Source organism: Aquarana catesbeiana, linkage group LG05 (assembly GCF_042186555.1).
Source record: "Aquarana catesbeiana isolate 2022-GZ linkage group LG05, ASM4218655v1, whole genome shotgun sequence".
In the NCBI taxonomy this organism is placed as follows: Eukaryota; Metazoa; Chordata; class Amphibia; order Anura; family Ranidae; genus Aquarana; species Aquarana catesbeiana.
Window position 1 is genome coordinate 530129495 of NC_133328.1, and position 25116 is coordinate 530154610.

At 46.1% G+C, this 25116-nt stretch overlaps 1 protein-coding gene across 2 annotated transcripts in view; it reads left to right on the forward strand.

Annotated features, from left to right (window-relative positions):
* LOC141145233 (NXPE family member 4-like) overlaps positions 1-25116 on the forward strand; it is a 136119-nt gene that overhangs the window by 47984 nt on the left and 63019 nt on the right. For both annotated transcript variants that reach the window (XM_073631742.1, XM_073631743.1), the window contains exon 4: positions 13475-13536. In XM_073631742.1, the coding sequence (XP_073487843.1) occupies positions 13475-13536 (62 nt within the window). The remainder of the gene's footprint in view (positions 1-13474; positions 13537-25116) is intronic.

Below are 25116 nucleotides of genomic sequence, written 5' to 3' on the forward strand. Positions count from 1 at the left end.
GAGAGCACACACACAGGGGGACACTGGAGAGAGAGCACACACACAGGGGGACACTGGAGGCAGAGCACACACACAGGGGGACACTGGAGGGAGAGCGCACACACAGGGGGACAGTGGAGGGAGAGCACACACAGACACACAGGGGGACACTGGAGGGAGAGCAAACACAGGGGGACACTGAAGGGAGAGCACACACAGGGGGACACTGGAGGGAGAGCACACACAGGGGGACACTGGAGGGAGAGCGCACACAGGTGGAGACACTGGAGGGAGAGCGCACACAGGTGGAGACACTGGAGGGAGAGCGCACACAGGGGGACACTGGAGGGAGAGCGCACACAGGTGGGGACACTGGAGGGAGAGCGCACACAGGGGGGACACTGGAGGGAGAGCGCACACAGGGGGACACTGGAAGGAGGGGGCACACACACAGGGGGACACTGGAGGGAGAGCGCACACAGGGGGATATTGGAGAGAAAGCACACACACAGGGGGACACTGGAGGGAGAGCACACACACAGGGGGACACTGGAGGGAGAGCACACACAGGGGGACACTGGAGGGAGAGCAGACACAGGGGGACACTGGAGGGAGAGCACACACAGGGGGACACTGGAGGGAGAGCACACACACAGGGGGACACTGGAGGGAGAGCACACACACACACAGGGGGACACTAGAGGGAGAGCACACACACAGGGGGACACTGGAGAGAGAGCACACACACAGGGGGACACTGGAGGCAGAGCACACACACAGGGGGACACTGGAGGGAGAGCGCACACACAGGGGGACAGTGGAGGGAGAGCACACACAGACACACAGGGGGACACTGGAGGGAGAGCAAACACAGGGGGACACTGAAGGGAGAGCACACACAGGGGGACACTGGAGGGAGAGCACACACAGGGGGACACTGGAGGGAGAGCGCACACAGGTGGAGACACTGGAGGGAGAGCGCACACAGGTGGAGACACTGGAGGGAGAGCGCACACAGGGGGACACTGGAGGGAGAGCGCACACAGGTGGGGACACTGGAGGGAGAGCGCACACAGGGGGGACACTGGAGGGAGAGCGCACACAGGGGGACACTGGAAGGAGGGGGCACACACACAGGGGGACACTGGAGGGAGAGCGCACACAGGGGGATATTGGAGAGAAAGCACACACACAGGGGGACACTGGAGGGAGAGCACACACACAGGGGGACACTGGAGGGAGAGCACACACACAGGGGGACACTGGAGGGAGAGCACACACACAGGGGGACATTGGAGAGAGAGCACACACACAGGGGGACACTGGAGGGAGAGCACACACACAGGGGGACATTGGAGAGAGAGCACACACACAGGGGGACATTGGAGAGAGAGCACGCACACACAGGGGGACACTGGAGGGAGAGCACACACACAGGGGGACACTGGAGGGAGAGCACACACAGGAGGACACTGGAGGGAGAGCAGACACAGGGGGACACTGGAGGGAGAGCACACACACAGGGGGACACTGGAGAGAGAGCACACACACAGGGGGACATTGGAGAGAGAGCACACACACAGGGGGACACTGGAGGGAGAGCACACACAGGGGGACACTGGAGGGAGAGCACACACACAGGGGGACACTGGAGAGAGAGCACACACAGGGGGACACTGGAGGGAGAGCACACACAGGGGGACACTGGAGGGAGAGCACACACACACAGGGGGATACTGGAGGGAGAGCACACACAGGGGGACACTGGAGAGAGAGCACACACAGGGGGACACTGGAGAGAGAGCACACACACACAGGGGGATACTGGAGGTGGAGCACACACAGGGGGACACTGGAGAGAGAGCACACACACAGGGGGACACTGGAGGGAGAGCACACACACAGGGGGACACTGGAGAGAGAGCACACACACAGGGGGACATTGGAGAGAGAGCACACACACAGGGGGACACTGGAGGGAGAGCACACACAGGGGGACACTGGAGAGAGAGCACACACACACAGGGGGATACTGGAGGTAGAGCACACACAGGGGGACACTGGAGAGAGAGCACACACAGGGGGACACTGGAGAGAGAGCACAGACACACAGGGGGATACTGGAGGTAGAGCACACAGGGGGACACTGGAGAGAGAGCACACACACACAGGGGGACACTGGAGGGAGAGCACACACAGGGGGACACTGGAGGGAGAGCACACACAGGGGGACACTGGAGGGAGAGCACACACAGGGGGACACTGGAGAGAGAGCACACACACACAGGGGGATACTGGAGGGAGAGCACACACAGGGGGACACTGGAGAGAGAGCACACACACACAGGGGGACACTGGAGGGAGAGCACACACAGGAGGACACTGGGAGGACACTGAAGGGAGAGCACACACAGGGGGACACTGGAGGGAGAGCACACACAGGGGGACACTGGAGAGAGAGCACACACACACAGGGGGACACTGGAGGGAGAGCACACACAGGGGGACACTGGAGAGGGAGCACACACAGGGGGACACTGGAGGGAGAGCACACACACAGGGGGACACTGGAGGGAGAGCACACACACAGGGGGACACTGGAGGGAGAGCACAAACACAGGGGGACACTGGAGGGAGAGCACACACAGGGGGTCACTGGAGGGAGAGCACACACAGGGGGACACTGGAGGGAGAGCACACACACACAGGGGGACACTGGAGGGAGAGCACATACAGGGGGACACTGTGGGGGTGGGGGGACCAGGAGAGTATCATGGGCCAGGGCAAGTTCTTAGAAAAACATAATGCATACAACTGCTGCTGTCTGTTATTATCCCACTGACCTGCTGCTGCACACAAGGCAGATCAGTGTGGGTGGCCAATGCGAAGATGAGACTCCGCTCCGCTGTCTGTCTGCTCTGTGTGCACTCTGCACTGCAGCCTCCAGCTCCCTTACTGACACAACAGTCCCCCGCGGCAGTGAGATATGGCTCCGCCCCTCAGCTGAGTTCCCTAGGGGGAGAGGTGGCCGGAGGCACGCCTGTCTCAGTCTGCAATAATCCCCGTACGGCTGCCGCTGATGGCTCCGTGATTGCTCTTTCACTCTCTGATCCATCCCGGCCAGCTCGCTCCTCTCGGCAAGCAAGGATTTAGTTCACTGCTCCTCGGGGGGGGGCATAGTGTTCTCAATTCCGCAATCTGCATGATAAGCTGCGGGCACCTCCAGGGGCAGACTGAGCCACTCATGGGGCCCCCCTGACCCCGCGGGCCCTCGGTCAGTGCCCGAATGCCAGAATGGTCAGTCCGCCCCTGGATTTAGTCCATCTATATTGCTGAGGGCAAATGGTTGAATATGGCTAGTCGAACAAGCAAGCCGGTGTTCTGCCGAGAAAGTTCCGCTCGGCTGATAAGTTCCCCCTCTACTGCGCAGGCGCTGCGCCTGCGCAGTAGTATCCGGCGGAAATAGCCGAAGCGGAATAGCTGAAAATCAGCTGTACACGGCGGCTGAAAGAGGGCCCCTCGCGGGCTCGCTTTGCTCGCCACGCTTCGCTCGCCACGCTTCGGGCACGGCCTCGCTTCGTTTGGCTCTTTTAGATTCCCCCCTCTAGGTCCACTTGGATGGTAGGGAAGGAACCTGGACCCAGAGCGCAGGCGCCGTGTACAGCTGATTGTCCAATCTTGAGCTTCGGCTATCTCCGGCGGCTGTCAGGAGTTCATACTGCGCAGGCGCTGCGCCTGCGCAGTACAGGGGGAACTTATCCGCCGAGGGAACTTATTCGGCAAGACACCGGCTAACTATTGTACAGAAAAACAGGTAATTAGGCCAGCTGATTATGAAGGAACCTATCAGTGAAGTCCCAGTTATAAAACGACTAGTGCACCTATACACGGCCCAAGGGGAAACTGTGAAACAGATATATGCAGGTTTCTACCAATACATCCAATGATACACAAGCATATACTGTCTTTTGTAAGTTTGAGTTAATTATTTGCAGGAATATACCGAAAAGCACTATGCCCCGTACACACGGTCGGACATTGTTCGGACATTCCAACAACAAAATCCTAGGATTTTTTCCAACGGCTGTTGGCTCAAACTTGTCTTGCATACACACGGTCACACAAAGTTGTCGGAAAATCCGATCGTTCTAAACGTGGTGACGTAAAACATGTACATCGGGACTATAAACGGGGCAGTGGCCAATAGCTTTCATCTCTTTATTTATTCTGAGCATGCGTGGCACTTTGTCCGTCGGATTTGTGTACACACGATCGGAATTTCCGACAACGGATTTTGTTGTCGGAAAATTTTATAGCAAGCTCTCAAACTTTGTGTGTCGGAAAATCCGATGGAAAATGTGTGATGGAGCCTACACACGGTCAGAATTTCCGACAACAAGGTCCTATCACACATTTTCCATCGGAAAATCCGACCGTGTGTACGGGGCACTAGTCCTTACAGTTCTGTGCTGAAGTATGCATTTGCATGCGATTAAATCTGGATATTGTGGATATTGGTACTTGCAAAACAAAAACATCCACAGGATCCAGTACTGATAAAAAAAAAAAGGGGGGAAATATGAACAGGTATATGCAGGTATATACTGACATGTACAGAAAAATGCTGAGTTTCACAAATATATGCTGATATAAACTGTAGCAAATCCTAACACTATTCAGAGTGAATGCTGGGACATGTAAATATGTTCTAGACACCGCTGATGTACACTAATGCATTATGCTGATTTGTATGTAGGTATGGCAAGTATACATAAAAAATCTGAGCTTCAGAGTGTCCGCTAGATTGAAGTAAACTCAACCAAACATATAGGCAAAGTTGGAGTCCATATTTGTAGCCTGGAACGTGTAATAGAGGGTAACTGGTTTGCACTGACTTGCAGGCTAACTACTATGCCTGCTAGCTGGTATACTGAGGCAGGATTATGGAAGGAAAAAAGTCCATATGGCCATCCAATACGCTGACAAACAGGTCCAGGGGATACAGGGATAGGTTTGTTTATGCAAATATATATCGGTGTATCCGGTTATGTACAGGTATATATTTAACCTCTGTAGATGTATATTGGAAATGTAGGTAGTACAGAGAGGTTCTCATACAAGCAGGTTTATGTTGGTAAGTGCTGGTATAAGCGGCTGTTTTAGCTGTTGCAGATATTTGCTATTATATGCAGAAATGTACAGATATATACCATAGCACTTTCTAGTGCTGTCAAAGTTGTATACAGATACGCAGGGATAAGCTGGTATTTGCAGGTATGTGCGGTACTCTATTTATATTACAGAGTTATGCTGATATATGCGGGCCAGTGCAGGTGTATATAGGTGTTTGTGAGAATATACTGGAGTAGGCAGATTTATGCTATCAGATTTTAGCACAGTTCAAAATAGTTCAATCTATATTTTGTTTGCAATAGTACCTTACTGCTTCCACTGCCTCAGTTCCGTCCTGCTGAGTCTTCATCTATGGATCGACCGCTGCCTCTCACTCAGCGGCTCCACCACGGCATTCCCCAGGTCCCCTCGTGCGCTCCGTCGGCAATGCGGTCAGACCCCCCCCCCCCCTGTGAGGTGCATCATGTCCTCACATCCTCATCCTGCTGATCGCCTACAAGCCAGCGTGCATTTGCCATTGCCCCCTAGTGTTAACCCCTTCCCTGCCAGTGACATTTACACAGTAATCAGTGCATTTTTATAGCACTGATTGCATTATAATTGTCAATGATCCTAAAAATGTGTCAAAAGTGTCCGATCTGTCTGCCATAATGTCGCAGTCCAAATAAAAATCGCTGACCACCATTACTAGTAAAAATATAAATAATAATAAAAATGCCATAAATCTTTCCCCTATTTTGTAGGCGCTATAAATTTTGCGCAAACCAATCAATATACGCTTATTGCGTTTTTATTACCAAAAATATGTAGAAGAATATATATCGGCCTAAATTGAGTAAAAAATTTGCTTTTTAAAAAAAAATTGGGGATATTTATCATAGCAAAAAGTACAAAATATTGTGTTTTTTCAAAATTGTCGCTCTTTTTTTATTTATAGCGCAAAAAATAAAAACCGCAGAGATGATCAAATACCACCAAAAGAAAGCTCTATTTGTGGGAAAAAAGGACATAAATTGTGTTTGGGTACAGCATCGCAGGAGCATGCAATTGTCAGTTAAAGCGATGCAGTTCCGCAAAAAATGGCCTGGTCATTTAGCAGCCAAATCTTCCGGGGCTGAATTTGTTAAAGTAAAAAACATTTTCAATTTCCCTGTGCCCCCCTTCCTTGTGTGAAGAGTAAGAGAGGGGAGAAGAGATCAGCACTGTGCACGGCTGCATCTATTCTCCCATCACTTCCTCTTCACACAGTCAATGGCTCCTGCTGCTGTCAATCAAATGAAGTGAAGAGGAAATGGGGGGGCGGGTCTAATTCCCGCTGCGTAAGTCTATGGAGCGTGGCTCCATAGACACACAGGTCAGGAGCATGCAGACTACGTTTCTCCCCATAGCTAGCGGCCGGTTATGGTTGGCCTAAAAAGAAGAGGAGGAGCCAAGATCACCGCCGAGGACCCCAGAAGAGGAGCATGGGTGTCACTCTGTTCAGTACCACTGCACAGAGCAGTTAAGTATAACATGTTTGTTATTTTAATTAAAAAAAAAAAAATCTGACTTTAGTAAAACTTTTACCAAAAAAAAACTGAAAGCTGATCAGTTTCTATGCAGAGCTGCACCAGATTAAGCACTCTCCAGTTTTAGTAAATCAACCCCAAAGTATTATCAGACTGTAATGTTTACTGTCAGCTTAAATCTGAAATCTAGACAAACATAAATGACACAGATTAATGCAGTTCTGTAATTATTAACACATCACTAAAGCAGGGATGTAGACAAGGGGGGGAGGTCAGGGAGGCTTGCAATTTTTGACTGTCTGTTATTGGGGGAGCATGCAGTAAAACAGGGCGCTTTGCTTCCATTCGTTATTTTCAATGTACAAGAACAAGCTTTTGCAGTTCTGATACTAGCCGATTTGTGATTGCCTGAGCTCAGGGCACTGGCAGGCTGTCACGCTGCTGCTCTTTCCCCCTCCCTCCCTCCCAGAAGCCGTCCTCTGCGGAATGTCTCTTCCACATGCAGTCAATCATGGCAGTTAATGTGTGGGCCTGAGGCTCTGACTTCGTGACAAGAAGATCAGGGGTGAGTTTCACAGCAACAGGCTGTGTTTTAAAATGTCAAAACGAGCATTCAGGCAGGGGGAAGTTACCAAACATGACTTTATGGGAGGGGAGAGAGAGAACTTTGTCTGTGGGAGGGTAGGAAAACAACATACAAAATCCATCACATTGCAGGAGTAGTTCATCCTCATTGACTCATTATTGTGAGTGCTGCTGGCTCCACTCTAGTCTGCAATCATATTTTCAATGTAGAAGAGAACGAACAGCAGGGCGCTAAGGTCAGTATCAAATAAAAAACACTTTATTAAAATAAGCATCACACTTACACAAGTTAACACGAAACAGCATTAGTAGGGAACAACTGAAACCAAGCAGCTGTAATCAGTGTGAGACTGTAGGCATCACTGAGCAAGCAAAGACCGAGGATGACAGGGAGCCAGCCAGCTCAAAGTATGGATATTAGCAGGAACGTTCTAGGCTGCACACGAGAATGACAACTGTCAAAATGCCTGGTGGATTGCGGGAGAGGGAGTGTGCATGATGTGTTTCCAGGGACTTTGCCCTCTTTTTCAAATGCATGGACAGTGAAAGGAAGTGATGGGCTTATAAAGCCAAAATGGTAGGAAGGGGAGGAATATGGGAGGGGAAGGAAGGAGAAAGCTGGGCTGCTGCATAGAGCAAGAAGGGCAAGAAAGGGAGGGAAGTGGGAGGGGGAAAAAAAAGCACAAAAGACATAGCTGAGCCCTTAACTCTTGGCTTGTAGACGGCCAGTAGCTGAGAATTCAATGTTACTACTGGAGACGGAGTAAAACAAGACAATACAAAGCAGATAAAACAAAATAGCTGCACTGTAAATATAAGGATCAAGTATCACATTACAATATTACCATTATTATTGCTAGAGATATATTCATATATGATTAAAAATGGATATATATTAGGAATAATGATGAATGTAAGACAAAAATAAAAAATAAAAAAAAATAAAAAAGGTTTCAATGGACCAAGGGCTGGACATGAGCTGTCAATTTGTTTGAAAATAAGAATTCTTATCCTGCTGTGTCAGCTTTGTTAATTGAGCCCTATATACACCATGTAGTACCTTATAAAAACTTTAAGCTGGCCATAGATGAATTGAAGTTCATCAGGGACCAGACAGATTTCGATCCATCTATGCCCTGTCCTATTGACAGACAACCCCCCCGAGGACAGTTGGGACATCAAAGCCCCGCACTTACCCCATCTAGGAAGTGAGCGGGCAGCGTGTCTGGCAGCTTTCTTCCTCCTCCTGTGGTGTGGATCACAGCGGCTTCCACCGCGCATCCCCCTCCTCCTAGGCATTCAATAGGATGGCCTGACCTTTCAGCCAATTGGGAAAGGGGTATCAGACCCACGATTCCTGGTTGGCGGAAAGGCGATTCAGTGTTAGAAAAGCAAATATAAATTTGCTTTTCTAACACACCTGGGTGGGCTCCAAGCGTAATGCTCTGTGCCACAAGTCCACCCTATTTTGAAGCCTATTCGAGTCTATGGCTCTAATCAGGTGCTTCAAAAAAACACCTCCGCCGCTGTACTTCATGCGCCCGGTGTCCTGATAGGGGCTGGACTCTTGAATAGGGGGTGACCGCGGCGGCCGTGGATAGATTCATGCTATGCAAGGAGTTAATGACTCCTTCGTTGTCAGTCAGAAGATTTGAGTCAAGTCTCCAAATTTTGGAAGTGTGGTTATACGCTGGGAAAGTTAAGCAGAGGGTGATTGGGTGGTGGTCGGAATTGAACATTGAACATTGGTTCATTTGTTGTGAGGGGCCGAGAAATATGTGTAATCCTTGTCGTGGGGGTGCAAGGTTCTCCACGTGTCATGGAGGGAGAGTTCTTGGAAGGAGAGTCTGATTTGTCTTAGGGCACGATATGGGAGGTGGGAAGTACCTGTGGAGGTGTCAGTAAGAGGATCAAGTGGGACATTGAAGTCTCCTCCTAGGATGAGAATGCCAGATTGGAAGAATGTTAGTAAGCAGGTAATTGATTTAAAGAATGGAACTTGGGAAGTGTTAGGACTGTACGTATATGTTAGCTAGGGTGATAGGTTTGTCGTGTAAAAACATTTACAAGGTAAACGAGTCCAGAAGTCCATACCAGTACCAGGTATTTACCAAAGCAGCGCTCTTGTCATTAGTTAATATGACTGGCTTTCATATGTTAATATTCATATGAGAAAAGAAAGTACAGAAAGACACAGGCGGTGTTCCTAGTGTTGATTGATAAGTGTGCACCTTTCACCAGAAAGCCTCAAATCACTTTAAATGGCTGCCATCCACAGTATGGGCTAGACCAGAGCTGCATGCAATCCCCAAAGGTATTCGAATATATGAGAAGAACTCCACATAGTACAGTTCAGTTTTACCATTTATTGCAATTCTCCAATTGTTTAAAAATTAAACCTTCCAACAATCTGCATAAAAGCTGGTCCCTTGTATCAGTGTCTGCATTATCACCCGTCTACTGTAGAGACAGGAATGGTCAGAGGTAGTCACATTGAACTGGGCAGCCTCCATTTGTTCCTTCCGGTTGTCTCTCTCAGACTGTGGAATGCAAAACATCACTTTTGGTCACCGTAAGGCGTGTGAGGAGTGTGACGCACAGGTGTGAAGATTCTGGTAAAAGGTGCACACTTATCAATCAACACCAGGAACAACGCCTGTGTCTTTTCTGGACTTTTTTATCACTATTTGTCATTCTAATGTGTGTGATTCTTTTCTCATATGAATATTAACATATGAAAGCCAGTCATATTAACTAATGACAGGAGTGCTGTTTTGGTAAATATCTGGTACTGGTATGTACTTTTGGACCCGTTTACCTTGTGAATGTTTTTATACGTTTTAGTTTTAGCAGCTGCTGATAACTACGGTATATTTTGTATTTTATTTTAATCTATATTTTAATCAATTTTTGTATGCTGTGAAAGATTTGAAGCACCATAGCACTGAGATAGGGGAAGTGGGCCTATTTTTTCTCTCTTCTATAGTGGCCCTTGGTGTGCCTTTTATGAAGACATAACATCCTTGCTCGTCTGCCAGAGTGTCTGAAATTTGGAGAGGAAGATTTTTTGACAGCAAAATGGATGTTCCCTTAGTTTTGGATGTGGAGGAGTTAGAGCAGTATATGTGAGGAAAATAGGAGTTTTCTAATTTGGGTATAGCTTTTGATCTTAAGTGGGTTTCCTGTTGGAATATGATGTCTGCCTTCATGCTATACATGTTAGCTAAAATTTGCGACCTCTTTTCAGGTATGTTGAGGCCTTCTGCGTTTAAGGATACTATCTTGAGTGATAGGGGTTTGGTTGAATTCACAGAGTGGGTCATGTAAGGCACGATAAAGACTGGGTTAAACAAGAAAATTTGGGAGAAGCAAATCTACACTGTGAGTAAATGGGGGTAGTCTGGAAGGGGAGAGAGATGGACAATAGTAAGGGAAGTAGGGAGGAGGAAGGAGGGGTTGGGTGTAGTTTCCTAAGGATTTCTTCCTTCTGGGGGAAACTAACCAGGCAGCAGACTACATCCCTTGGGGGATCTGTGTCTCTTCCTCGACGTCTGAGTGCTCTGTGTAAGCATTCCATCTCTATTAAGGCGTCTGGGGGCCTCTCTAATAGGTCATTGAATAGGGCAACAGTGGTGCGGGTAAGCTGGCTGGGTTCAATGGTTTCAGGCAACCCTCTTACCCTTAAGTTGTGGCGCCTGGCACGGTTGTCAAGGTCTTCCAGATGACGGTGGAGCTCTCGCAGGTGAATGGAGTGAGACTAAGTGAATTGACAGAGTGAGGTATCATGGCGGGCTTCCATTCTCTCCACCTCCCCCACTCTGGCACTGATGGTGTGGATGTCATCTAGCAAGTCAGAGATAGCTGCCGAGAGGGTATTTTTTTATATCTGCTGCAATCTCATGTAGATCATTGAGGCTGAGTGCTGACGTTTCTTTTGTGCCTATGGCAGCGTTGTTTCTTTCTTTTTATCAGAGAGGGCTAGTGCCTGGAGAGCAGGATATCCGTGAAGAGGCCTGTGTGCCAGACATGGCGCCCTCTACCTTTGTGTGCAGAATAACTCCAGGATATTACTGCTCAACTGGGTTCTCAGGTCTCAGGGTGAGTGGGACCTGGTAGCGGAGGCACTGCGGTTTGTTCTCCTTGTCATTCCATAGGTAGTACCTCTGCTAGTGAGACTGCTGGACCTCATGGTGTCAGAGCTCAGGAGCTAAGTGGCCATCTTGGACCAGGACCAGACCACACCCCTATATTTTTTAATGCAGGCAGTTCATGCATTTGTCTTGCCATCAGTCTCTTGCAGTCCCTGTACAGCAGATATCAGAGTAGAGAGGAAGAAGCAGGACAAGGAGTCAATCAATTCATGTGCTGATAGCTGGAGAAAGCATAGTGACGCACGGGTAAGCTTGCTGCTTCTTTTTCATTGTCAAGTCACAAGCTGGGGGGAAGAGAAGAAAACTCAGGTCTCCAGAGCTGTAATGTGTAGTAGACCTGTAAATCAAAGAACTACATGAATAGATAATACATCTCACTTTGTATTTAAATGTATTTAATCTATGACTTTAATTGTGCCGTTTAAAGGCAGCATTAACCAAGATATATACACTATTTTTAATGATAACTGTATGTACTATATAAATCCTGTATAATAATAAAAATAATAATAATAATAATGCACATTAAATATTACAGTAAAGGGATCACAATACTCCCCTTAACAATGCCTTCATCCTCCTTTTATCCCTAGAAGAAGGTGCCATTTTTGCTCAAACATCATTAATAGGGATGAGCGTAAGTTTCAGTCCAAACACAAGTTCAGACCAAACCTTGGCTATTTGGGCATTTGGACAAATGCCAGAACATTTACCCGTACTTCAGGAGCTGAACTTCATGCATAATAGCAGTATTACTTTCACTGTTATTCATGACAGGTTACTGCTATCAATGATTATTAAGGTTGGCAGAGTTGAGAACAAGGGCTCCCTCCCCACAACCCTGGCCCGGTGGTTGTGGGGGTCTGCAGGCAAAGGGCTTATCAGAATCTGGAAGCTCCCTTTAATGTCCCCCGCCATTAGTGTGAATGCACCCTACTGGGAGAGGGAAGACCAAAAGCATATTTAATGGCTACAGGGAGGCTTTTGTTTTATTTAAGTATTCCCCTTTTAGCCCCTCCCTCTGTAGCACAATTTGGTCACACCCACCATTCACAGCAGTTTTGGGGTGCACACCCTAATGCAATAGGCTGCGCACAACTATGGAGCCAATAAAGACCAGATCGGCTTTGTTTGGCTTTATGGTATAGCAACCCGGAAGCGATGACGTCACATCACTCCTGGGTTACCCAGGTGTAGAAGGCTCCATTTTTAAAAAGCAAAAGCATTTGATTACACCAATTTTGGTGTGATCAAATGCTTTTAAGGGCAGAGGAGGGATCTGAAGTCTTATAGACCCCAGTTCACTCCATAAAGAGTATCTATCACATGCCTATTGCTGTCACAAGGATGTCTACATTCCTTGTGACAGCAATAGAAGTGATCAAAAAATAAAAAATAAAAATTAAAGTGACAGTGTAAAAATAACCTCCTGTGTCAATTTAAAGTGGTGACCTGTAAAGGCTTTGAAAACATCGCCTATGGATACTAAAATTTACTTAATTTGTCGCCGTTGCATGGGCGTGCACAATTTTAAAGCGTGACATGTTTGGTTTCTATTTACTCTGCATATCCCCTTAAATCCCCTACCAAAAATTGGGTAACGTATTGTGATTTTTTTTTGCATTCAAATTAAAAAAAGTGTATTGTTTCCAAAAAAATAGCGTTTGAAAAACAACTGCACCCATACCCTGTGACATAAAAGTTAGCAAAACCCAGAATTTTTTTGTCAGGAAGAGCTGACAAGTCTATACAGGGAGAGATATTTTTTAACTTTTTATTTTGGCATTAGTATATGCTCCCCCCCCTGCCCCCTTCCCGCCTAGGTAGTACATGGCTTCCCATAACTTTTATTTGAAAATAGCTTGCCTATTAGCACTAAAAATAGCCAGAATTGAATAACTAGATTCACTACCTATAGACCTCTATGGGTTTTTTCAAGCAAGATTCATGGAACATAACTCAGAGGCAGATTCATTCCTCCTTACCCATAATATATGCGCTTTATTTGCTTTTCATATATTTTGATTTCTTTTAGAGAACTACCACACTTTATGATAAAATGTTCAATATACAGTATTCTAAATTAACATTCATTCTATTTTGCTTCTTCTTTTTAAGATCAAATGTCAGATTGGAAATTCCGCAGCAAATTCCTGAGATTATTGTATTTCGGTGTCAGAGTAAGTTTAATTCTCCTACCATAATCAAACTGGTATCTATAATGTATATAAATTGAGTTCCTTTAAAGGATGTCTTTGGACTCAGTAAACACCAAGGGAATTCCATTTTACAGGAGTTATGAGCGCTATCTCCAAAATGAAAAGTAACATATTTTTCATACAAAAATTCATAAGGCAGAGAAAGCAATTTTCTGTGAATCTTTAGCTGAGCAGGTGTAGTGATTATCAACTTTTCATGGAAAAATCCCAATGTGAGTTTCAAATAAGAAGAAATCAAATGTAACAAAAGGTTAAAGTGGAACTAAACCCTCCTATCCTTTAGAGCCGAGAAGGCTACCATCTTAGCCTCTATTTGATCTTCAGTTGCCATGGTGCTGCACACAAGATCAGTTATGACACCACCCATTTCATGGCTTGACAGTTTGGTTGAGAGAACAATTGTGACAGTTATCAATCATGGCATCCCTTGATTGTAACTGTTTTAGGTAACTTTTAGGTCTCATGCACACAGGACGTTTATTTAACTCCCCAAGATGCCAGCAGCTTTTTATAAGAAAAAAAGCTTGACACTTGTAAAAGTGTCCAAAGCTTTTACATGCTTTTACAGGCTTTAAAGTGGAGGGCCACCCTAAAAAAAAAAAAAAAATTACATTAACATTCTTAAAAAATATAAAAAAAAACATTTGAAAAAAAAAATTTTTTTTACTCACCAGAAACCCCTGTTGCTAGGCAGTCTTTCTAATCCACTTCTTCCTATTCTGCGGCGCTGTTTCTTCAATTCCTTCTCCTTGGCGAGTGGCCCCGTAGTTTTCTGAGACGTGTGTGTCCCAGGAAACAGCGGGGCCATTCACAAAGTGCCGTGCGGCTCGCGCATGCGCAGTAGGAACCGGGCAGTGAAGCCACAAGGCTCCACTGCCTGTTTCCCTTAGTTAGGATGGCGGCGCCGGCAGCAGATCCAGTGGACGGATTGGCCTCGGGGGGCCGACATTGCAAGCTCCCTGGACAGGTAAGCGTCCTATTAAAAGTCAGCAGCTACAGTGTTTGTACCTGCTGACTTTACAAAAAAAAAATGGCCGGAACACCCCTTTAAGCTTTTGGACGTTAATTAATTTCATTGACCAGAATAAATAATTATTCTGGTCATTGAAATAAATTAATGCTCAAGCACTAATGTTTAGCAGCTTTTAAAATCTGTTAGCAGCTTCTAGCAGCTTTTAGTAGCCTCAAGCATTTTTTCTGCCCAAACTGTCCTGCTCCTGGACACACTGGCAGTGTTTCTTTTTTTCCCTGACTCTAAAATCTCCTGCCACTTACCATTGCTAAAAGCCTATGCGTGCATTGAAACATAGGCTAACATGAAGGGGCGTTTAGAGGCAGGAAAAAAAAAAAGTAAGACAGACCCTGGGAGCCGCTGTAAAAACATCTAGTGTGCATGAGGCCTAAAGTGGTATTAAAACCACAAATATAATATATTGCAGCTAACCAATCATTTGCTGTGGTGGCTGCATTTGTTTTCTTTTTTAGGCTTTTTTTCCCTCTGTTCTTGACTGGTGATCTGGCCTGTAACACACCTCTTGTATTAGAATTCCAATCTCTGAATGAATGAGCATGCACATACACCTCTATGGTTGTAAAAATTAAATTCTAAACCAGACAACATAAAAAAGATTTTACTATAACAGCCGACTCAACTAAATATAGGCATATATGGTAACATCTAAAGTGCACATATATACACATCAATGTTAAAATAAACAACAAAAAATTTGATGAAATGATAAGTCCAAACAAATGGGTTTTAAGGAAACCGTCCACAATGGGAATCTATAGTAGAATGGATGTTAATATATCACAAAAAGTTGCAGGTGATGATATTCAAATATTCAGAATCAGACGGCACCCAGACGGAACAGAGAATAAAAAAACAAAAGAAATACACTAGAGACGGATTTATGTGGGAATAATGATTTATACATAATCATTTTTAAACGAAAATCAAGGTTTTATTTACACAATTTTCAAATGTAATTAGGTTTATATATTTCAGGATGATGTGTATATATGTATACATATGCAGTTACCAAGACATTATTGATAAAGCTGGGAATAGGATTACTGATATTTTCACATCAATTTCTTGTATATGTTATTTTGCGATTTTGCGATTTTGTATGGTTTCAGCATGTTTTACATTTTTACGAATTTTGTTTATTATCATTTATACACAAGTTTTCCTTTTAGATTATTTAGCATTTATGATTTGAAAATTAGTGTTGTTACTTTGTACTTTGCTATTGTTTAATATTGTTTTAGTATTTATCATGGTCTTCATCCCAAGGTTATGGATGTACACAATGGGAAAAGTTGAATAATGCGAATAGTAAAAATAATCATGTGTCTAGCGCATGTATATACATATATATATGCGCACTGGTTCACTTAGTAAACTTTTTTAGTTTGGTGGACCTTTTATAGGCATTATTACATTGTCATGTTATCTTGTCTTCAAATTTTGATTTAAAATTCAACTTCACATCCCAGGTGTCTCCTATCTCTTGGGTGTCAGTCTAGAGTTTGATTATGTGGGCAGGTCTCTATTTGAGACCATCTCTGGATTGTCTATCAAAACCTGAAGTCTCTATATATACCCATGATCAAACTTTAATCATTCAGCTATGAATAAGCGCCATGATGGGGCATGAAACATGTTAGCTATCTTTCCTGTTCCTCCCTGTACATGAGGTGACTGCATTTGGATTTTATTTCTTCATATCAATAAAGATGTCTTCTATGGTGTGCGGCCATCAAGGATATTTTTCTCTTTCCACTAGAGACGTTTTTAGTTGGCAAAAGAAGAACTTAGCTTTGAATATAGGTGAAGAGTCATTACAGGCCACCACTTCATTCTAATCAGCCTTCTAAATCAAGGAGAACAGATTACCCCTCCACTCCCAGTGGTCCTAATGATGAAGTGATAAGTCCAAACAAATGGGTTTTCAGGAAACCATCCAAAACGGGAATCTATAGTAGAATGGATGTTAATATATCACAAAAGGTTGCAGATGATGATATTTAAATATTCAGAATCAGACGACACCCAGGGCTGTGCTTTCACCACCAGGGAGAGGGGTAGGTACTCTTACCATGAGATGTGGACCCACATACCAGGGGCGGTGAGTCATACAGGCAAGGATGCAAACAAAAATTGCAGATTATGATCTCCTTGGATGGCTAGGATGAAGACTCACTCCAGCACTTTTACAGCAGTCAGCGGGTACTGGAACCAGGTATTCAACCGGATCTCCCAATATTGTGCAATATCCACAGATCGCTCACCAATCAATGATGGGAGCAGTAATCATAAAAGAAAAAAAAGAGAGAAGGCCTCCACATAGCATAGATCAAAAATGTAGAATTTTAATGTAAAAAAGTACAAACATCATGAAAGATGTGTACAATAAAAAGGTGATCACTTAAAATAAAAAATACAATTCCTATCTATTAATGATACTCTACTGATTTCCTCATCTATGATTGAAGGGTGGTAGCCCTTCTCTACAAATCTTGACTTGAGGACTGTAGCTTGATGGTTATAGTCAGATAGATTTGTGCAATTGCATCTAAAGTGCAACAGTTTACTACGTGGGTGTCAGGTCACCTAGAGGCTGGGTGACAGATGCACACCGTTGGGATCAGGAGTGCACCGCAAGGTAGTGGACCCTACGGCTGACTGCTGCGGATTGAACCCTGGGAGGTTCAGGAAGCAAGTCTACTGGATCACTGACACAGATCCCACTGGGAGCTAGAGCATAGATTCCCCAGGGTGCGGAGTCTAAGAGCCAGCAGGTGTTCACCAGAGCCTTTAATGGTAAGGATGGACTGCGCTGCAGTCTGGCTCCAGGTCGCAGCCCCCAGGGTCTCACAGCTCACGCTCAAGGTAGACTACAGGAGAAGTGGAAGGAGGCAGCAGGGAAAGTAAGGGACAAGCCAAGGTCGGGGCCACAAGCAGACAAGGACAACAGAGTACACGCCAAGGTTCAGGGTCAGAGGCAAACAGGGATGGTCGGGAACATGCCAAAGGTCAGGGTCACGAGCAGAGAGGAATAGTTAAGAACAGGCCAAAGTCGGTAACAGGAATCAGCTGTAGGAAACACAGCAAGTATACACAGAGGCTAACACACAATGGTTGATCAGCACTGCTGGCTTGCAGTGCACAGGTTAATATAGGGTTCCCTGATAGGGCCTGGGGTGGGGCCATGCCTAGAGGAGAGGTTACAAAAGCAGTCAGGTGAGGGTCAGCTGGTCTCTAGAGATGAACACACGGAGACAGGTATGCTGATCGACAAACTCTATTACATAACCATGACAGTACCCCCCCTCTTAAGACCTCCCCCTCCCCCGCCTGTGCCCAGGCTTAAAGGGAAACTCCAGATGGAACCTCCTCAATAGACGAGGAGCAAAGACCTCAGATGCAGTGATCCAAGACTTCTCCTCAGGACCAAACCCTTTCCAATGAACTGAAGAATGCCTTTACGGAGCTGGGAATCCAAAACATGACTAACCTCGTATTTTAGATTATCCTCAGAGGCCGGAACCGAGGTAAGGAGAGGACGAAAGGACTTATTGAGGACTAAAGGCTTTTTAGAAATGGGTAAGGGCACGAGAAGACCATCAGAAGTCTGAGCAGGGTCCCCCAGACCCTTAAAGATGTGCTGGACATCCAACACAGGACCATCAGACTGGGTAGAGGTCAGTGGATCCCTGAGGTCAGGTTGGTTAAAAGGTGACGTGTCACAAGAGTTAAGCTGGATAGCTGGAACACAAACAGAATGCAGAGAGCCCTGAACAAAAGTTTGAAAACCCCACCTGGCCGAATGAGGCAGTCTATCCAAAGGATGGATTGAGCCTCTTAAACAGGTTTGAACGGACGTAGTAGCAGTAGGGTGAGGCCAGGTTACAGAAGGTCCTGAACAAGAAGCAGGAAGCTCACTGGGCATAGGCTGGACTGGTGCAGAGGCCGACTGAACAGCATTGCCAGGTGCAGCGACCACCAGAATTGCATTGCAGGGCGTAGTGACTGTAGAACTGGTGGACGAGTCAGCCTGGGTGTGTGTCCAAGGGGGTCCAGGGACAGGCAAAGGGAAATGGCCATGCAAACTGGAGTGACTGATCAGCTCAGGTTCACAGGTAGGCTCCTCATCCAGAGTGCCACACGACCCAGAGGGTGCCTCAGGCCAACTATTGCAGGAGACATTCCAGAAATCGCTATACGCAGTGGGAAGAGCAGAGGATACTGGGATGGTGGCAACAGGAGGAATCTCTTTTGGGGTAACCTTGAGTAGGCAGGAGGAGGAACAGGAGGAACCCCAAGTCAAGATCTGTCCAGCAGTCCAGTCAACATATGGAGAATGGAGCCGTAACCAAGGAAGACCTAATATGATAGGAGACGAAGCCTTAGGTAAGACAAGGAAGGATATCCACTCCTGGTGGAGTGTCCCTACCGACATCCTAACAGGGAGGGTCTGGAAGCGGATAGGGCCCCCTGAGAGAACAGTGCCATCAATTGCCAAGACCACCAATGGCGTTGCAAGGGGCAAAACGGTAAGTCTCATGGAAGACGCAGTTCCCCAGTCCATGAAATTGCCAGCGGCTCCGGAATCCAGATGTGCCGAGACCGAACGAGAGGAAGTGCCGACATGAAGGCACACAGAAAGAAGAAGACGAGAAGGTGAAGATGATACTTCAGGGTCTAATACTCCACCTTCCAGATGTATTAGCCCCGATCGTTTTTCTGGACGAAGAGAACAAGTATCACAAAAATGACCTTTGACGCCACAGTAGAGGCACAGGCCCAGAGTTCTGCCCCTAGTGTGATCTTCGGGAGGTAACTTGGTCCGGCCCAGCTGCGTAGGTTCCTCAGCAGGCAGGAGGTGCTCCTCGGAATGAAGAGAAGGGACATGGAGCTCAGGCTGCCTAAAGAACGGGGAGTGCTGGTGTCTTTTTTCCAGGGCCCTCTCCTGAAAGCGAATATCGATCTGGTTACACAAGGTGATGACACCATCCAGATCAGCAGGGAGAGATCTTCCTGCCAATTCATCCTTCACTCTATCAGAGAGGCCATGTAAAAAGGTTGCAACTAGGGCCTCATTATTCCAACTCAGCTCAGCAGTCAAAGTACGAAAATGAAGAGCATACTGTCCAACAGAAGCGGACTCTTGACAGAGACGTAAAAGGGCGCTGGCCGCTGAGGAGACACGACCCGGCTCCTCGAAGATATTCCGAAAAAGTTTCAAGAAATTAGACAGGCTAGAAACCACTGGATCATTTAGATCCCACAGAGGCGCAGCCCAGGCTAACGCCTCGCCGGACAGGAGGGATATAATATAGGCTACCTTTGCCCAATCGGACAGGAAGTTTTGGGGCTGAAGCTCAAAATGAATTGTGCACTGGCTAAGGAACCCCCTGCAGGCCTTGGAGTCCCCAGAGAAACGGGCCGGAGCTGGCAGACGTAATGAATGTGTGGCTGCGACTGGTGCGATAGGTGCAGCAGCAGATAGCGGTTGAGGTTGTTGAACCGGAGATCCTAATGAGGCTTGAACCTGTTCAAAACGGGATGCCAAATCCTGAAGGAATCGCATCACCTGGGTCTGATGCGATTCCTGGGTCTCAAGTCTGCGAACTAAGCCCTGCAACGGATCATCTGCGGGTAGTGGCACATCAGCCGGGTCCATGGCTGATCAAACTGTCAGGTCACCTAGAGGCTGGGTGACAGATGCACACCGTTGGGATCAGGAGTGCACCGCAAGGTAGTGGACCCTACGGCTGACTGCTGCGGATTGAACCCTGGGAGGTTCAGGAAGCAGGTCTACTGGATCGCTGACACAGATCCCACTGGGAGCTAGAGCATAGATTCCCCAGGGCGCAGAGTCTAAGAGCCAGCAGGTGTTCACCAGAGCCTTTAATGGTAAGTATGGACTGCGCTGCAGTCTGGCTCCAGGTCGCAGCCCCCAGGGACTCACAGCTCACGCTCACGGTAGACTACAGGAGAAGAGGAAGGAGGCAGCAGGGAAAGTAAGGGACAAGCCAAGGTCGGGGCCACAAGCAGACAAGGACAACAGAGTACACACCAAGGTTCAGGGTCACAGGCAAACAGGGATGGTCGGGAACACGCCAAAGGTCAGGGTCATGAGCAGACAGGATTAGTTAAGAACAGGCCAAAGTCGGTAACAGGAATCAGCTGTAGGAAACACAGCAAGTATACACAGAGGCTAACACACAATGGTTGATCAGCACTGCTGGCTTGCAGTGCACAGGTTAATATAGGGTTCCCTGATAGGGCCTGGGGTGAGGCCATGCTTAGAGGAGAGGTTACAAAAGCAGTCAGGTGAGGGTCAGCTGGTCTCTAGAGATGAACACATGGAGACAGGTATGCTGATCGACAAACTCTATTGCATAACCATGACAGTGGGACCGGCTTCAACCATGATTCATGATGGCAACTGTCAACCGGAATGTATCCATTCCGGTCGGTGGGATTAAAAAACGTTTTAGGAACCAATTGATGATTCATGATTGAGATTTCTAAATCCAAAAAGTGTATAGTGGTAAAACTAGTCTCATGGCTCAGTTTAATACCTCTGTTGTTACAGTTCAAAGTCGTCATGAAGTCACACAAAATATCTTCATCACCTTTCCACAGGAGGAAGACGTCCTCTATGTACCTAACCCAAAGGATCAACTCTGATCTATTGAAGGCATAGGCGACAGAGGCTGGCTCCCAGCGGGCCATAAAGAGGTTTGCCAGGCTGGGGGCGAATTTGGCCCCCATTGCCACTCCCTTCTGCTGTAACTAGAACTGGTTACTGAACCAGAAGTAGTTGTGTTTTGTTGCAAAACTCAGTAATTCCATGATATATTCCTGTTGGATTCTGGGAATGCTGTCACTCTTGCTCAGATAAAATTCTACAGCTGAGAGTCTGAGGTCGTGTGGTACTCAGGTGTATAGAGCTGCAACATCTGCTGTAACTAGCAACAGATCATCACTGTAATTTACTCACTCTAAAAGGCTGATGGTGTCTTTGGTGTCTTTAAGATATGAGGGGAAGCATTTCACTAAGGGTGGTAGATGGAAATCGATATAGCGCCCTATACGGGATGTAATGGAATCAATTCTGCTAATTATGGGGCGAGCCAGGGGATGTAAAGCATCCTTATGGACCTTTGGAAGATAATACATCACAGGCATACGTGGAGCCAAAGGTACCAGATACCCTTTTTCCTTTTTATCAAGAGTCCACAACTGTGCTTCTCTATCTACAAGTCCGACTAATGCCTTTTTATAATCAGAGGTGGGATCTTTAGGTAGTGGTCTATAGGTGTCCAAATCGTTAAGGATTCTGAACATCTCTTTATAGTAATCACTCTTATCAAGAATAATGATACCGCCACCCTTATCGGCTGGACGTATCATCAGATCTTTGCGTTCGCACAATTGTTTAAGCCCCATCTTGATATTAGGATTATCATATATTCTTTTTTTCGGCAAATGATTCAAATCCTTAAGTACCAAGTTACGAAAGACATTGATCGAAGGTGCAACGGGGCCTGGAGGATTAAAAAGGGAGGGATTGGGGAGGCCTGAATGGACAGTGCCTCCCCTCATATCTGTATGTGATGGTCTCATGGGGTTAGTAAAAAAGTGTCTTTGTATGTTTAATTTGCGTTTAAATTTCTGTACATCAATAAACGTAGCAAATTTATTTAATTTTTACGGAGGGACCAATTTGAGTCCCTCATTTAAAATTGGCTTTTCAGCATCTGTAAATGTGGCGTGACTCATATTAAAAATACCTTTTATCTTTTATATTCTCTTTCTTTTTCCTGGCACGCAGCCCCCTTCTAGAGCCACACTTTGTTCTGGGCCTCGTTTGTGGCCTTCTGTCGCTCTGGGAAAACCCCCAGTATGAGTAGGCCCAGGATGGGTTTGGTTGTAATTAAAAGAAGATCTGTTGTATTTATCGTGTTCTCTGTCCATATATGAATAATGTGAATTGTACACTTCTTGAGAGTATTCATCTCTGAGGGGTGAAAAATGGTTGTATGTATAAGCGGGTGTTGTGTTCTCTACGACTGATAGTGATCTTGGTGGTAATCACCTTAAATTGCCTTGCCACCCATAAGGTGATCTATCATGTCTAGGGTGTTCATGATATTGAGAACCATCCTTTTTACCCTGATGGTAACCTCTACTCCTATTCCTAGTTCCTCTTCCTCTTCCATAGTGGCGATGTGTCCCCCTATAGTATGTGTAGCACTAACTCTCGGTGGAGCTGCTGGTTTAAGCGGGCTTGTTACCTTCACTCTCCTTCCCTCTGTTTTACCGGCACCGGGTCTAGGGTTCCGTTGAGTTTACCTCTGGACGATACACGCACCAACACTTGAATACGTTTTCAATGCTTTATTAAATGATTTACTAAGGAAGTAGCAGGAAAGAGGCAGAAGGGAAACCGCAGAAGAAACTCAAATATCTTCTTGTAAGATTCTTGATAAATGTCCTGGTAAAATTTGGATATTACAATAGAATGCGCTCCCCTTGTGGGACACACTCTTTGCTCGCCTGGATAGGCCTCTCTCACTTGCCTAGCAGCCAGTACGTATGTAGCACGAACAAAAGTCTCTGCCACAGACTTGTTTGGGATAAACCTGTACGATCTTCTGCCACAGGATGTATTGGTTTTCTGCAATGAACGTCAGTCACAGTGCTTGAACCTTTAAGCCAACCCAGCAACACTATGCTGTATAGTTACTTTTTTAGGATACGTCCTCCAACCGAGTCACCAGGCCCCTCTCCAGACCCTGCGTGATCCTTCCATGACGGGTCCTCCGCTGGGATCTCCTTGGTTGTCCAGCTTCTTCCCTTCTGGATAGACAGCTCAGGACCATTCCTCGGCTGCTGTGGTAGGCCCCAGACAAGCTTCTGGGCCCACCCCTGCGCCGCAGCGGCATGGGCCTCCGGAACGGAGGACAACAAGATTGCTCTCTAACGCATACCTGTCGGCCAGGAGAACCAGCAGGTGGCTGTAAAACAAACCCCACAATATGGCGTACTCGGAGGAACACCTCCACCGAGTTGTCTCTGGGACAGAAGAGCATCCATACGCTTTGACACGTTGCCTTTCCAACACTGACCAGTGATAACAGCGACACCCACCGGTCAGTATGGTAACACACACAACGTCAGTCAAGCTGAAACAGAGGCAAACCTAACCTATTTAATGAACAAGTTACTAAATTTACCTAACATATGGTAGATCGCAAATCTATCAGCGCTACATACTCCCCCCACTACAGTAGACGTTGTCCCCAACGTCTGTCCAAAAACAGTAACAGTAACTCCCAAGCTTGGGAGTAAGTATTTGAGTTTCTTATAACTTGGATAGACAAAGAGAGAGGAAAAGACAGTGGAAAGATATTATAAGACTTACATCTATAAAACATTATGTTCACATCCGCAAACAAAACCATCCTATTATTGTGCATAACCTCACTACCTATCTAGCTGAAAAGCCTCCCAGCTTGATAAGAGATCCAATAATTCCTGAAAAGGAAAACTTATTAAAACACACATATATATATACTGTACAATATTAGGAGCAAAGCCTCATTTTTAGAGAAAATGAGCCTCTCTTCCTTTTATCCATATCGGAAAAAAACTTAAGGAGTCCATCCCTGTACTATGATCTCTTCAAATAATGAAAAAAATAAATCCGGCTAGCAAAAGAAGTCCTTGGATTTAAAACACTGAGCATAACATGTAAATCTTGACCACGCAGATTTATTTACACTGACACTAACTAGCTAACTACTTGCAAAGTTCTTTTGTCCAGAATTACCAATAAAACCGGGGATCTGGCAATGTCAGTGGTTTTCCCTTTTTATCCACGGTGGTAATGAAATAGACAACATCATCTTTTGCGGGCCTGCAGATAACCATTTTGTCAGCATAGATGTGCCGACCGAAGTTCCAGTGCATGAAACATCCACTAAAACGTTCATCCATCTTAACAGAACATCCAGTCTTTCGGAAAGGCTTAGGCACAGACAAATAGTCCCAAACAGCTTCACTGTACCAAAGTTCCCGATTAGTTTCAATCACCTGCATTATATCCTGGGGCACATAGAGGAACTCCAAACCATACTCGGCAGCTACACGCTTGTTTAACATCCTCTGCAAATGTGCAAGTTTGGGCAAAGATCTGTCTCTCCCCATACCAGGCGGTACACAGGAATCCAATGATTTGCTCACCATAGACCCAGCCGGTGTCTGCAGTGAACTAGCAACTTTTGGCAAAGTCCCGGTAACAGTACTGTGTGGCTCCACACAGAGTGACGTCTTCCCAGAATTCAGGGCTGTCCATTCAGGGAAAGTCATAGCAGAGGCAACATCTTCACCTTGTGACCATGACAGCTCTTGTGACATAGTCTCAAATAGGTCATCATCCCTGGAAAGATCCAACATGGATTCTAATTCCGAGTCTCCCAACTCTTCTGCTGGTAGATATTTACTCACAGTCCCAGATA